A 16,540-nucleotide genomic window follows, 5' to 3' on the forward strand; every position below is an offset into this window, starting at 1 on the left:
GTTTGTTTGTTTGTTTTCCAACTCAAGCTCCTCTCTAGTGTTACTATCAAATTATTATATACTAATATTCTTTTTCCAGCTTATGACTATGATAATAATAGCACATCTGGAATGTATTCACAATACTTGACGTTCCGTATTTTGTCATAATCCACCCTTATTTCTAAAAACATCAAATTAATTTTGACCTCATAATTCTTCACACAATACCCCATATTGACAAAGTGAAAAAAGTTTGCTTAAAATTATTGCAAATGTATTAAAAAAATAAAAAATATATATATATATTGTAGTTTCTCCCATTTCCAGAACTCATCAGTAGGGATAGGTATCGTTTAGGTTTTATCCGATACCAGTACCAAACCGGTACTTTTGAAACGGTGCCGGTGCTTAAACGGTGCTCGAAACGGTGCTTAAAGAATGAAGAACACAAAATTGGTCCAAAAACCTCTCATGTTCAGCTGGTTTTTTTTGTAAAAAGATAACAATGTTAGCCTTTTCTGCAGCTATAGGGGATTTATGGCATCACTCTTGGCTGGAAGCAGTGCTTAAACAATGGAAAAAAACACAAACTTTGTCCAAAAACCTCTCATGTTTAGCTGTTTCCCTCTTTTTCTTTGGTCATTTCAGCCTTTTTGGCCAGGGTGAAGGGAGTATCTGCCATCAAACAAGAAGACAGCCGCATGTAACTACGACAGTGTTTGCTAGTTCACCTTACATGCATTAATTTAATAACGTGGTTAGTGTACTCAACGTAAATTACACACGAACAATATTAAGCTACTCACACAGAGAAGAACGGCTGCTGCTGCCATCATCATCCTTCATCATTTCTGCTACACTGGCAGGGCTAGGGGCCAGGACTCTAATCTTCGGGTTTTTGGGGGATGTTGCTAACTCCGGGTCCGATAACAGGCAGCACACCCGCAGTAGATGTGCTCGGTGTGAGGTCTCGCAGCAAGCTATCAAATACGGCACATTTTTCGGTTTTTAACAAAATGCTATACGTTGCCAGGTGTTTCATCAGATTCCAGGTGTTACCTCCTTTGCACAGTATCGCGTTAAAGCACTTGTTGCAGGCTGCTGAGTTTTTGCTGTGAAGTACAGCCAGACTTTGACCGCTTCACCTTGGGCATTTTTAATCTGTAGCTCTGCTCTAAAAGAACGTACATACCTGGACCCGCTTACTATCCTCAGAAACGTAAAATGATTGGCTAGAATCCAAAGTGTATGACGTCTCAGAAAAAAAAAGCACCGAAATAAAGCACCGAAATGTGCGCTGCTTTTCGGTCTGATTACTACCGTTTATGTCAGAACCAGTGCCCATCCCTACTGATCAGTTGGGATGGGGAGCATCAGTGCATGGACATTTTTAGACCTCTCTAGAGATGTTCAGTTGGGTTCAAGTCTTTGTGCTGGCTGGGCCACTAAATTGTCCCAAAGCCACTCCTTGGCTATGTGCTTAGGGTCTTTGTCCTGTTGGAAGATGAACTCTTTCCCCAGTCCAAGGTCCAGACTCCTCTAGATCAGGTCATAGCAAGAATGACTCACAATACATTGCTACAGTCTCCTAGCTCCTGCTGACAAAAAACCTCCCCACAGCATGATGCTGCCACCATCATGTTTCACTGTAGGGATGATACTAGCCAGGTGATGAGTGGTACCTGGTTTCCTATTTATTACATCAGACCAGAAAATGTTGTTTCTTGTGGTCTTGGAGTCCTTTTGGAAAACTCCATGTGGGCTGTCATGTGCCTTTTACTGAGGAGTGGCTTCCATTGACCATTCTACCATAGAGGCCTGATTGGTTGAGTGCTGCAGAAAAGGTTGTCCTATTGGAAGGTTCTTCTAACCTCCTAGGACCTGTATGTGGACATCACATTTTGGGCTGTCTAGACCAAAATACTACATTTGCCTCTACAAGGGCCTGATATCCACTTACGAGGACATTATACTGCCACTGCTCTATTGAAATTTTAAACAAATATCCTCATATGTGGATCTCATTTTTCTCAGAAACAAAAATTAGGTGAAAAAAAATCTGGTAATTCTTTGGCACATAATGAATGTAAAAACAATCAGCCCAAATGTCAAAGAGAAATTAAAAATGCATGCCATGGAAGAGTTCGGGTCTTAAGAGGTTAAAGTGACCATCGTGTTTTTAGTCACCTCCCCGACTAAGGCCCTTCTACCCTAATTTTCCAGATTTGCCTGGAGGCCAGCTCAAGGAAAAGTCCTGTTGGGATGATGGAGCCCACTGTGCTCATTGAGACCTTCAATTCTGCAGAATATTTTTCGTACCCTTGCCCAGATCTGTGTCCCTGTCTCAAAGGTCCACAGACAATTACAGTACTTGGACTTTATGGGTTGGTTTGTACTCTGACATGCACTGTTAGCTATGGGACGTTAGACTGGTGTGTGGCTTTCCAAATCATGTCTAGTCAACTGAATTTACCACAGGTGGATTCCAGTCAAGGTCTAGAAATATCTGACTGAGCATCTGTGGAAATGAATGGGCTTGAGCTGAGCTGAGTATAAATGCAAAGGCTGTGAATACATATGTACGTTTTATCTTAGTTTTTTAATTTTAATACGTTTTCAAGAATTTCAAGCAAACTTGTTTCACTTTGTTCTTTTGGTGTATTGTGTATAGAATGTTTTGGTGAAAAATAAGTTTAACCCTATTTGGAATAAGGCTGTAACATGACAAAAAAACAAGTGAAGTGCTGTGAATACTCTCTGGATTCAATGTACATTAGTTTTGTGGTGGGAATGTTTCTTGTGGTTGAGAAGATCCAGTCTGTCACCAATGTGGATCCACTGGAGCTTATTGTCCGTCTTGTTTTTTTTTTTTGTTTGTTTTTTTTTATCTATCTGTTCAAATAACACTTACAGTATACACCTACAGTATATACCATCAGTAACAGCCAGCCTAATTTCTACTCTGGGCAATTTTGTAGTTTGATGTATTATTGTGATGGGCCATAATCCTTTCCTCAGTGTCCTGAGTTGTTACACAATAACACAAAGTCTCTGTGCTAAATCCTTCTCTTCCAAATCTGCTGGTTTGTTTAAACAGCTTCCATTTCACTTTCAAGTAGATTAAACACTGTTTGTTTTTGGACAAGAGAGCCTCAGTTTTCCCACAGTATTTCCTCCTGTGCTGCAGGTTCGAGACCAACTTTTAAGCTTTGCTCCTCTTTTCTTCTTTTCCTGAGTTTGTATGTAAGATGTTTAGCTAAGACTTAGGTGAGATTAGATGGAGTTTAAAGGAACTGAGTTTGGCGTCTTTGGCCTCCCGTTGGTTCCTGACTCTCCTTAAGTCCCATGCCTCACTGGGCTCTATCATTTAACCTTTATACTTTTTCATTATCATGTCCAGATCTTTAACTCTTCAATCTGCCCTTCAACCCCATCAAATCCATCTCTCACTGTGGGTGCTACCATAAATGCCCTCCCCACTTCAATTTTTCTGCAAGTGAGTGAATCTTAAAAAATGTGTGCATTTCTTTAACTCCTTCTCTTACTCCCTCCCTCTGTCCCAGCCCAGCAGGCCCCATCCAGACGTTCAAGGACAAATCTGAATATCCCTTTTCACCGTTTAAGTGTTAAAAGCCTGCCGGTGCCGGGGTGTTATCTTAACGCGCCTTGCCGTGCCATCATCAGAGCGCGTGATGAAAATGGCTGTGATGATGCTAAAAGAAAAAAAGAGGAGGGGGAGAAAAAGTAATAATCAAATATGTTTTTCAAGGGCACAGTGACCATTTGCTGGAGGGAAATTATCCCAGTAGTTAAGCTAGCTCACTCTGAGCCTGGTGGAGTTGTGAGAGTGGATTCGTTTGTGTGTGTAAGTGTGTGCAAATGTGCAAGGTGTATTACTTCAACTTAGTGCATGCATCCTTTCCTTCTTCTCTGTTGCTGAGTGTTTTTGTATCTGTGTGAACATGTGGTTGCTTTTTTACATATATCTTTATGCACAGAGGCATAGATTCTTTGCATGTCCTTTGATTGTTTATGCCAAGAGATTCTCATCACTTTCTCTGTGTGTATGTATTTCGGTTTGTGTATGTGTGTTTATCATTGCCAAAAGCCCCTCATCAATGATGGGTAGCAAATGGCCAACGGTAGTGCATTCCAAACAGCAGCGTCTGGCTGCTTTAGAAGATCGAGTACTCTCTGAACACAGGAAGACATTTCTCTCTCTGTTAATGTATTTATGATGATGGCTTTTCTATTAGGTTTACTTTAATGACTGGCAAGAATAAAACCAGAGGCTGTCAGGAACACAGCACACAGATGAGGTGTGTGTGTGTGTGCATGCGTGTGTTTGTGTGATTGTGTCTATGTTGTATTTGCGTTATTATATTTTGTTTGTGTTACTCTTGTTGTTACATGTTTTGGATACATTAAAGTTGTAATTTAAAAGTATGCACACACATGCAGATTTACATTTACAGGAAGTGATTACTATTGTATGAAATTAAATATGCTTATCTGATACAAAGATGGACATCGTTGCATTTAAAATAGTTTTATATCAGTACCCTTGAATAACCTTGAACAAGTCCAATAGGCAAATTGGCATTTCCGAGTTTGCCCTGTAATGCACATCTACTAAAAATCTCAGATGAGTTTGAATCTCAGTCCAGGCCAGAGGTCAAGTTTCCTGAAAAGCTTGTGAATGCAATAACTTGAGAACAAGACGTTGTGTGATTTACAAAATGATACCATAGGTGCATGTACTAGAAGGCTGTGGAAAATGAGAATGTCTTTATATTTTTCCCATCCACTCTAAAGGGGGCTATTTTATGTATCATAAAGATCCTGAAAACTTTTTGGCCAGCAGATCGCATCCATTCAACACAGTGCTTGTGATTCCAGTAGATACACCAAGGGGTATTTCAGAAGCATCGCAGAAGGAGCTCTTCACTCTGTATCACCTAAAGTAGCACACATCAAGCTCCACAGAGCAAGTAAATAGTGCAGGAAGTCAAGCACAGGAATGGCATAACGACTCCTGAAGTCAGAGCTGGTGTATTCTTAGAATTGAAGTTGAGGAGAAAACTGGTGGATTAGTAGAAAGGCTTTGATATAATAAAAAAGAAAAGAAAAGTTAAAAAAAAAAAAAAGAAAGGTGGGTGGGTGGCAAAGAGGTGTAAGAGTAAGTAATTGAGTAATTCAAATCCATCAGGACTCTCTTGTGGGGTGTTTTCATATTCTCCGTGTACAGGTTTCCTCCAGATACTTCCTCCAGTTTCCTCTTATAGTCCAGAGTCATGCATGTTAGTTTAACTGGGGATTTTAAATTGACCAGTGGTGTCTAAGCAGAAGAAAACGGAGGAATGGATAGATATTAATTATCATTAGTTGTAATCAGTATGTACTTTAAACCATACAAACAAAAATTTTATATTTACTGATTCTGTCATGAAATTTGTTTTATTTTAGAAGATCTCACTGCATACAAAAAAGAAAATCTTGCTCATTTCATATCATTTAGTTGTTCTTTTTTGTGTTGTAAATCTGTTTAAGTCTTTTAGTTGTTGGTGTCTCCTAGTCCTCATCTCATTCTGTGTCCTTCTGACATATCGTTTAAGCACACATGAACAGCTGCTTCCTGTGTTTCAGTCTTTAGTGAATCCCTGTTGGGTTTTGAAATTTTAACTACTAGCAATCCATTCATTTGAGCTTAGCACTCACACAAACACTTAAAGCGTTTATATGCAAAGATGCATGTACAAGCACACGCCCAGCTGGTAATATTGCTGAGATTAGAAAAAAAGAAAAGAAAGATGTCGGAAAGGCAAGAGGACATCCCGTCAGCTGGGAAAAGAGTATGTGTGTGTGTGTGGATTTGATTATGTGTACGCTTGCTGCCTCAACATCCAGATGTGTGCGTTCCAGGGGAATACTGTGCACTGTGTGAGAAAGTCAATTCACAGTGATTTCATCTCTTGACATGGCATATAGTTTGGCCTCTATGGAGCAGAAAGTACACACACACACGTTTTTTTGTATTTCAAGTTGAAAGAGTTGCTCTTTCTTTGACTGTGATCAGCACAGAGCTGAAAGAGAACGTTTTCATAGGGCTCTGTGCAGTTCTGTGAAAAACTAAGTTCACCCCACAATTCACTAGCCTGCACTTTCAGCAGTATTAACATGAATTTAATGGTTTCTTTATGACTAAATCAGTGTTTCACATCATTCTGGACGAATTTTGGCCCACCCTTCTTTATGATGGTGCTTCAGTTAATTGACATTTGCAGGCATTTTTTAATGCAGAGATCACTTAAGGTCCCGCCACAGTATTTTGAATCAGGTTCAGGTCTGGACTTGGGCTGCGCCATTGCAAGCACTTGATTCTTTAACCCTTCTAATTTATACTTGGTGCTGTGCTTGGGATCATTGTCCTGTTGAATGACCCATCCAGGTTTTAGGCGTCAGTCAGATGGTCGCAGATTTTACTATAGAATACTTTGGTATACAAAGGAGTTCAACTCAGTGAGTGAACGGTGTCTACGTCATACGGCTGAAAAACAAGCCCACCCGATCACCCCTCCATTACCATGTTTGGCAGCTAGTAAGGTGCTTGTGTTGAATTACTGCATTTGTTTTTTGCCACTAATATTTGATTAAGTCTTATTACCCTGCATACAAGTGCAAAATTACCATTGTATTCGCTACCCTTCCATTTCTGTATATAAGCAAGAGAAAGTCTGACCGAAGAAACTGAAATAATAATGTCACAAAGGATTAGGCTGAGTCAAGTATGACTTTAAAAAATATTTGTAGCTTCCTAGTAAAGTCAGAAAAAACGAATTCTGCCTTTAGTGCGACCATCACCTAAAATTCAAGAAATAAAAAATTTCTAAAAGTATTTGTCTTTCTAACTATAAATGTGTTCAAATCAGCCACAAATATAAAACCATTGGAGTGAAGATCACCTATCATCTTGTGGTATTGCAGTTCTCTGCTAAGAAGGTTTTTTTTTATTCATGCTATACATCTAAAACCTTCTCATGGCATCATGGGGAACAACCCAACAGCAGTAGCTGCCTCCCCAAAAGGACTGTTTGTTGCATTACGTCACAAAACTGCGAATGCTCACCTCGGACATCCCGGAAACCTTTGTGGTCAAGATTTTGGTTTTCTCAGGTTAAATCTACAAGAAAGATTATTCTACTCTTACTTTCATAATAGAATAAATCTCAAATCAAAGACATATTTTAAAATATTTCAGTGGTTTTCCTATTGTAGTTTCATGTAGCCAGTATGTATCTGTCATGATCTATAATTTTAAGTAGCACACGATTTTTTTTCTCCATGAAACCTGCTTCAGCTTAAGTGTGTGCTGTTGTGCATAAACACAAATATGTGTATGTGTACATTCGCTGTGCACTTTGTGCCAAACCCCTTGTAATATATTCAGGTATTTAAAAGTGTTTGGTTTGTTTAAAGTTGTAGAGGGGTTTTGGTCTCCTAGAGAGCTCGGATAACCCTAATCCACAACACACATTTTTATCAGTAGTTCATTGGCAGGACTAAATATTGACTTATCATTAAGTGGAATGACTGAAACCCTAATAATAATTCACGTTGTCTAAGCACCTTGTGTTGACGCGGCGCTCCCGACGCTATTAACGAATGTATGCAAATCCTGCGTAAATCTGAAGATTAGGGCTGAAGCATTCTGTGATGCAAGAGAGAAAACAAGAGGTGTGTGATAAAATGTTGTCTGCACATACACAGCCATGCAAAAAAAAAAAAAAAAACACAACCCACACAGCTTATAGAGAGGAAGAGAAAATAGGGGTGTGCGTTTCAAATGTTAACACAAATGAACAGGGATGTCACACATACCCATACACAGATAACGCGTATAGAGACAGGGATTGAATTCCTGCTGAATGCATGATAATACAATAGTGAAGTTTAGCTGCAGAACAGTAAACAAGAGATTCAGACCTATGAACGGTGTGAATACAGAGAGAGTGATAGAGTAATAGTGCAAGGAAAATGGGGTAAGAGGAAGGCAGAGACAGGAGGAAGACATGGAGATGATAAAGAGAAAAGGTAGCAAGTTAAGGAAGTACATGCATGAGGACCAGAGAAATGTGAACATTCAGGGGAAACCAGCAGTTCGTGCAGGAGTTTGCTCACCTGTAGAGAGAAAAAGAAGGTAGATTATTAAAGGTAATATAAGATTAGACAGAATGTGGGGTCAGGAAAAGAAATTCATCAGTGATGATGAAGAAGATGTAAATCCTGAACTTCAGGTCACAACTGATAAACATGGCATTTCTTAGAGTAGGTGAAAGACTTATGTGTTTGAACAGAACCATGTTCGATGACGCAGAGAATGACGGTTCGATTGCTGCAGAGGAGCTATAAGTAAAGCAAATGATTGAAAACTGTGAGATGCAGAGGGCCTGGCGTCCGGATGGAAAGAAGGAGAAGAGGTGAGGATGCTGAGAGGACGACGGATGAGTAGAGAGAAGCTATTTTGGAAAAGTGTTGAGCTGTTTATTTGCGCGTCATTGAAGCTGAAGTAAGGCGCTGGGGGAATTGGCCACCAAGCCCCCGCTCCGCAACAGCTGCCGCTGCTAAGTGAGTTACTAGCCGTCAGACTGCTTTTATGTCACACAATCACATACACATGCGCTTTCCTGTCACATTGTGCCTGTGATGGATGCTTTGAGCATATAATGCACTGCAGCGGCGCAATGGAAAATATGTGCCATTCTGCACTTTTGGCCTTTAAGTGAACTGATTGCTTAAATTAACAGAATTTAATGTGCTGAAAGTGTAAATGCTGATTAGAGTGTTAAATAATAAGTTATTTATCACTCCACAACAAGCTGCATTCCCATTAAAGAGTGAAGCTGTGTTACAAAGCAATGACTTAGTGTTTAATGTGTGCTGTCAAATAAAATGGGCATCACAGCTGGGGGTAGATAGAGCTACAGATCAGCATGTCATCAACTGTTAGGATACATTTGCTAAATACCTCATAACATATAGATTATTTTCACAATAAACTAAATAACCAGTAAGACTGTGGCTTCTTCCGGTCTATCGCTCTGTAATTCAAAATTAGGCGCTTTTACTTTGGGAGCGCTCTCATTAAACTGTGATTAAAATCGGTCTATTTTTTTATCATTGCAGTTAGATCTTTTTCGTCAGCCTGGCCATCCTTTGCTCATTTGTATTTCTAATGCTCCTTCACAGCAGGGAGTTACTGACTCAGCATTATAGTGGGACGTTATTATAACCTTTAATTCATTGCAAAGCCAGAGCTTGCCAGTCTAAACTATCGTCTAAAGCTAATCCATCCAAGCAGCCAGGTTGACTGAATGGTTATCAGGGCCACTAGAAAAAAGGCAGAGTGGAAATTCACTCCGGTATCCTCAGCTGCTGTTAGGTTCGTCTCTCCTACATGCTGCTGTCGGGTTTGCCCTCGTCTCCGTGACCTAACATTCATCAGATCCACGAAAGTGTCAGTAATTTTCAATTTGTATGATTTATGTATGCCAAGTCAAAACAAGTTGATTTAGTTGTTATAGTATCAAAAGATGGCGGTTTTGGAGGAACCCCATGAGCTTAGGGGTTAGACAGCAACCAAGATTCTCCACCTCTCCCTCGGACTGTCATCGTTTTATCATTGCTGTCTAACAAAGACCATAGAGAACCCTTATCAGTGCTCATTGGTGTCTTTTCTAAGTAAAACAAAAATTTTGGGCTTCCTAATTATGCTTCAACATTGGAATACAAACATCTTGTTAAGAAATATTAGGAGAGTTTTCAATGTACCATTAGTCTTTAAATATCCCAACTATTCTTTAACAAGCATAAGCTATTTTTATTGGATCATTTCTTGCTCCACTAGGAATTTCTCCCTTGAATCTCCGTGTACTGCCAAAGTTTTAATTTGTCTGTCATCGAAACCAACTCACGTTATTTCAGTTTGAAATGTGAAGTGCCGGAGATTGTGAAGAAACATACTTGAAATTTGATATTCAGCTGCAAAACATTTACAGGTAAATGGAGTGATAGCATGCATTTTAAATGTCACCTTGCTGCTGAAGGTGAAGTGGTGGCAGACAGACATCACCTATCACTGTCAGAAATGGCAGCTCTCAGAAAAACGCACTTCCTTTCCCGTTGCAGTCTTTAGACAGCATAGCCTGAATATTACTGCTCAGAGAGGAGAAATAGTATGCAGGGGAGGAGGGGATGGAGGAAAGAGGAAAAGGATACATGGATAAGAGTTGATAAGAAGAGAGGCACAATAATATTCAGAGCAGCCTAAATACTCTTTCTGTTCATATCGGAAAACATAGATTAAGGAGTGAAGGAAAGGGGAGTTTAGAAAAGGAGGAAGGACGAGGACTGAGGCAGTAAGAAAGGTTACAGAGGGAAGAGGATGACAGAAAAGATGAAAAAACTAAGAAGCCCGAATAGTATTACAGAATATCCTTTTTAGTGTAGAGTGATAGATGACCAGGAAAAGAAAATGTGTTTTATGTTATAGAAAAACAGAAAAGCTGATTTTAGACATCAGACATCACAGCAAAGCTGTTATATAGAAAGATAAAGAGAAATATCCAATAAATCACAGAGACGATGCCAGGAGGCCAGCTGAATCCTGGGAGTGTGGGAAGACCTTTGATGGATTTGTATGTTTCTTAAACAGCTGTTCAGACTTAAGAAATGTGGGAATGTCGTTTTATTAAAAAAAAAAAAAATTAATAATTATCACACCATATATATTTTCAGTACCTAAATTTGCACAGCACACTGTAGTGTGAAGTGGATCCAAGATAAATCATTTCCTGGTATGTTAAGATCAGAATGAAAGTGGAACAAAATAATGGCATGATGCATATTCTCTCTTGCTTCAGGTTTCATCTGCTGTGGTCACGAGTATGTAAGCTCTTCAACAACTCTTTGCTGTGTGGGCAATGAGGGATATCCCACAATGCACCCTGCTGGCAATGCCACAGTGACACTCCGCTGCTGTGGTTCAAAGGTCATACATCAGGATCAGGAATGCTGCAGTGGGATTGGCTTTGACCCCCGACGACATGTGTGTGCAGACAGACCCACGCCTGGTCTGGTAATAGAGGTGTGTGATTACGTGAGACAATGTGTTTTTAGTGTGTGTTTTCTTGTTTTCCACGTCATTAACCTTAGACGGGGAAATCTGAAGCACACTGATCATTCAGTCAACCAGTATTTGGCAGCTGTGACCATTTCTTTCTACATCTGTATTACAGATAGCAAAATAAAGGAAAAACCTGATCTGGTTGAATGGTTTAAGTTCACTTTCCCCTTAGAAGGAAGAGTGTAAAACAGGTTCTGAGTGATCACCTTTATTAAAGATGAAGCATTTATATGTCGATCTTTAGCCACAGGTAATCACTGAATGATTGGATAAGTATGAAATAGTTGACAATCACATGCTGACACAAGATGTCAGTTCTTTTAAAAACCGCTGCAGTTCGATTGTCAAGTATTTAAGGTGTGATATTGCGAGCTAGAAAAAATGGCAGGTGGACTTCTGTAGGTTGCCTCCTTTTAAGCTCTTAAGACTACCATGACCTTGTTGACTGAGAACTGAAAGGTTTCAGGTGTTTAGCATCTTCAAGTAGTGTTTCTTCTGAAAGTTTATTAGTGGACGAGAAATTGTAGGATCACATGTAGAAAATAATGTCATAAATAAACAAAAACGTCAAATATTGATCTTATATTATCTGAAAATTGTAGGTGTCACATTTACAAACTGACCTACCCAAAAATAGAAATGGAAATGGAGAGGATAAGACTGCTACACATTAGATGCCCCAATTAAGCATTTGCTAAAAGCCTTGCAGATTGGCTGAAATTACATGAAGGAGCTGATCATCTCCAGCAGCCCAGTGGACATTAGACAGAATTTCTGGGTTTTTTTGTCTATCAAACTTGCTCTCATTGTCGCATCAGGAGTTGGGGACTGGCCCATCCTCCATTTATCAACTGAGGTCCTGTGGCGTTTGTGTGTTCCTAAGCCAGCATGAGATGGCACATGCATGCACACATACACACACGCAAGCAGTGACAAAGGGTAGGAACTCTCATTAGCTCTAATGATGTCATTAAGAGCCATGTATGCAACACAGACACACACACGCTGTATATAGTGATTTTCTCCTTCAGAATATAACAGCAAATAAGAGGATCGTAAGCTTTCATGAGGTACGTTTCTGTTCTAGTTCACTTAAACAAAGTTTTCTTTTCTCTTCTCCTTCATTCATTCTGTCTGTCTCTCCTTTTTCTCTGTGCAGCACCAGTGTTTGCAGGGCGCTGTGTGTCCTGTGGCTGCAGCATCTACAGCTTACTGCGGCTCCTGTGGCCTTGATCCATCTATGACTGCGTGCACATGGGTCCTGTCTGCGCACACACACCCTGAGACACAATCCACAACATACTCACCGTTCATCAGCATCACGCAGGAAGCTCTCACTGCGGACCTGTCTGCACATACAAACAGAAGTAATGACAGTTACAAAATGTTTGACTCACGCAGTCACGCACACACTGACAACAAGCAGCTGAAGGGAAGCATGTGCCCATCGCATGAGGAGGTAGTGTACAGTGGAGATGCCACCGTATATACATTTACAGGTAACTGATGAGCATGTATGTATGTGTCTTTTTATTAGCAATTTAAAAGTTCCTGGGTATGTGCCAGGTTAGTGTCTAGAGCAAGGGTGTTAAACATACAGCCCGGGGATCAGACTAGGCCTGGCGAAGACTCTAATCTGGCCCACTAACCAGTTTTAGTTAATGCAACAACATAAATTTAGGAATTGTTTTGATTGTATTTTTATGTTTTTATAGCTTTTCCTCTTGAAAAATTATTGTTTCATAATTACAGGACTACCAATTTTGTGATGACAAATTTGTTTCATTTTGCTTCTTCTTTAGAGTCCCTGGTCCAGAGTATCTAATGTCTGTTTTACAGAGGGTTTTTTTTGTTAACTGTTGAAGTTTTACCAGCTTTTGGTTTTCTTGTCACATCCTGATTATCACTTAGAGTCCCCCGAGAGCAGCAGTGCCCAGCCTTCTACCTTTCTACCTTTAAAACCCACCTTCCAGCCAAATGGCTGGTAGGCTTTTAGCTAGGCTTTAGCTTCAGCCAAGTGGAAGCTAAATTGTCTAGTCATACATATGTAAATTAGGTTGTTATCTGGGAATTCTGGAGGGGAGTGGGGGTGTGTGAATGAGGGGGTGGGGGAGCTGCTAAAAGCTGTGAACTTCCTTTTGTGTTCGTCTTGATGCATTCTCAATCATCCAGGGAAATAAATCTCCAAAAGTCACCAACTTGGAGTGCTTCAGTTTGCCATCTTAGGGAGAAATCAACACACATGGGTGTATTTCCTTTGTTGCTGAGATTTATTGATAAAAACAGTACAAAAAACCAACCATTTGTACACATATTTACAAATAATGATAAAAAGTGAGTGAGTACATTTCAACATTTTCAGCAATCACTCACAATCCTGGCACTGCCATGGTATCTGTAGTCTGCATTTACCACATGTGTATCTGTAGCAGTGAACACATCGCACAGTGGCATGATTGTTCTTGCATTTGTGTTTGACCTGACACATGGCTCTTTTTCCAGGGCTAGGTGTGGAGGGTTGTGTCCAAAGCAACTGTTCTTTTCTTGCCTTCTTCCCAGCTACATGAGAGTGAGCCAACTCTCATCTGGTCCATCACATCTACGCCACACTTTGTTTTGTTGTAAAGGGTGACAGTGTTTGGCTTCCTTTTGGTAGTGTTGGGAAGCTGGGAAGAAGGCAAGAAAAGAACAGTTGCTTTGGACACAACCCTCCACACCTAGCCCTGGAAAAAGAGCCATGTGTCAGGTCAAACACAAATGCAAGAACAATCATGCCACTGTGCGATGTGTTCACTGCTACAGATACACATGTGGTAAATGCAGACTACAGATACCATGGCAGTGCCAGGATTGTGAGTGATTGCTGAAAATGTTGAAATGTACTCACTCACTTTTTATTATTATTTGTAAATATGTGTGCAAATGGTTGATTTTTTGTACTGTTTTTATCAATAAATCTCAGCAACAAAGGAAATACACCCATGTGTGTTGATTTCTCCCTAAGATGGCAAACTGAAACACTCCAAGTTTCCTTGTGGCTCAGGAAACTAACCACTCCAAGTTGGTGACTTTTGGAGATTTATTTCCCTGGATGATTGAGAATGCATCAAGACGAACACAAAAGGAAGTTCACAGCTTTTAGCAGCTCCCCCACCCCCTCATTCACACACCCCCACTCCCCTCCAGAATTCTCAGGTAACAACCTAATTTACATATGAATGACTAGACAATTTAGCTTCCACTTGGCTGAAGCTAAAGCCTAGCTAAACACCTACCAGCCATTTGGCTGGAAGGCGGGTTTTAAAGGTAGAAAAGCCAAATGGCTGCTCTCGGGGGCTCTAAGTTTATGCGTCTGATTATACCTTAAACATGTATGTAGTTTTTTATTTGTAGCTAAAGTTATAGCTCCATGTGAGTCAGTAAGCAATCTGAACAGCCAGGAAGATTATACCTACTTTTTTTAAGACAAATCTGTAGATGGCCAAGTACCAAGTCAAGTTGCATAAGTTAACTCATTCACTGCCAGCCATTGGCAGTGAATGAGTTAAACCCATTGACTCATTCACTGCAATTGACGGCTATAGACGTCAATGGCAGTGAATGAGTTAAAAGACACAATCAGTTTTGCCACTTGATGAAATTTGATTGTGGTCCAAATATAAGATGACAAATGAATGCATAAAGTCAGCCACATCGCCCTCTAGTTCCCTAGAAATTTAAGTTAACTAGTCTTTAGTATCAGTACTTTTCTATAGGCTTAATGTGTTTTAGTTATAAACATCAAGTATTTGCAGCCCTGCATTGAAATTATTACTTTTCTTCCACTTCAGTTCTCTAAGTCACAATGAAGAATAAGTAAAACGTTACAGCCATCTGTAAAACATGGCGTTCACAGAAACTGCAAGCCTGCAGAAGCCAGTTCTGCATTTACTCTAAATGTGTCAGCCGCTACAATCAAAGGGCTTTACAGACAGATGCCCTTCTGCACACACTCCCTCTGTCACACACACGCACCAAGACAGCTGCTGCAGTGCACGCTAATAGCTCTAACATGGTAACTCTGTCTGCGCTGTACACTTGCGTGTTATTAAAACTTAGAGATGGGCGTTTAAATGCCATTTTCACATTCTCTACTATTTATCAGCCCAAAGGGAGCAGGAACGTGTTTGTGTTTGTGGGCGTGTGTGTCGTGATTTTCAGTCTGTCCACACATTATTTATCTGGGTAGTTACGTCTGTTAAATCAAGACTAATTGTGGTTGTGGATATGTGTGTGTGTGGGTGGTTGTGTCCTCATAAATGATATGTGTTTTTGCATCCAGTTAGTTACTATTTTAGTGTGGCTCTGGAGTGTAGCTCTGCGTATGTGTTTTCATTACTTTGTCTGTGTATGTGTGCATGTGGCATGGGGTGGTTAGGATAAGAGTTTCTAGGCGATGCTGTGACACCATCTGGGCAGAGGCACATAAAGCTGTCGCCACCCACCATACACCAGATGTTTCTCAAGCACACACACGCATGCACACACGCATTCATGCGCAGAGTATCATGCTATACTTCTCTGGGAGAAAAAAAGAAAGAAGTTAGATCACGCCCAGATAGCTCCACATGTGAAGTGGGTGACATAAGTGTAAGCTGTATTATCCACAAGAGCTTTGTATTAACTTAGCTTTTCAATATCTTACAATCAAACACAGAAAAACAGATTGTATTATATTTCTAGGCAAACCTCACTGCTGTTTTTTTCATCTGTACATTTTTTTCTATTTTAATTATTCCAGAAGTACAGACAAGAATCCCAGACTGGTAGTTTACAAGAGACCATTTACACTCCTAAAAGTAATGCACAAATGTGTGCAAGTACAACTATATGTATAAATACTACTGTGCCTGTACCTTTGCAATAGGGTTGTAATAACCTGTCTGTCATAGTGCTTCGTGGCCTGACATTCACACTGGTGATAGTGCTTATATATAGCCAGGGAGCTGCTCCTGACTGTTGTTTACACTTACGCACCGAACGACAGTTGAGTTTGCTTGGAGTCCGTGGTTGGGGTGCTCGAGAGTGCTCCATCGCTTGGAGTGAAGTGGAGATCTGGGGCACTGCCTCTGGATTGGCAGACTATGGTGGTGATTATCTTTAAGAAGGTTGACCGCAGGGTGTGGATCACATTTTTCAGCCTGACCGGGATTTGTCCATTAGTTGAACCTTGGATTCTAGAGGAACAATGCACTTTTTGTACTGGTCATGGACCAATTAACCAGCTCTTTAGCCTTTCAGGAATATTAGAACTTGCTTGGGAGCTTCCCCATCCAGTCTACACATGTTTTGTGGACTTGGAGAAGGCATTCAACCGCATTCCTCAGGGTTGCCTGT

The 16,540-nt window shown here is 40.3% G+C and overlaps 1 protein-coding gene across 7 annotated transcripts in view; it reads left to right on the top strand.

Annotated features, from left to right (window-relative positions):
• ush2a (Usher syndrome 2A (autosomal recessive, mild)) overlaps positions 1 to 16,540 on the top strand; it is a 215,815-nt gene that overhangs the window by 147,018 nt on the left and 52,257 nt on the right. For all 7 annotated transcript variants that reach the window (XM_076881888.1, XM_076881902.1, XM_014413372.3 and 4 more), the window contains 2 exons: positions 10,902 to 11,125; positions 12,324 to 12,663. In XM_076881888.1, the coding sequence (XP_076738003.1) occupies positions 10,902 to 11,125; positions 12,324 to 12,663 (564 nt within the window). The remainder of the gene's footprint in view (positions 1 to 10,901; positions 11,126 to 12,323; positions 12,664 to 16,540) is intronic.

This window comes from Maylandia zebra, linkage group LG1, assembly GCF_041146795.1.
Source record: "Maylandia zebra isolate NMK-2024a linkage group LG1, Mzebra_GT3a, whole genome shotgun sequence".
NCBI lineage: Eukaryota > Metazoa > Chordata > Actinopteri > Cichliformes > Cichlidae > Maylandia > Maylandia zebra.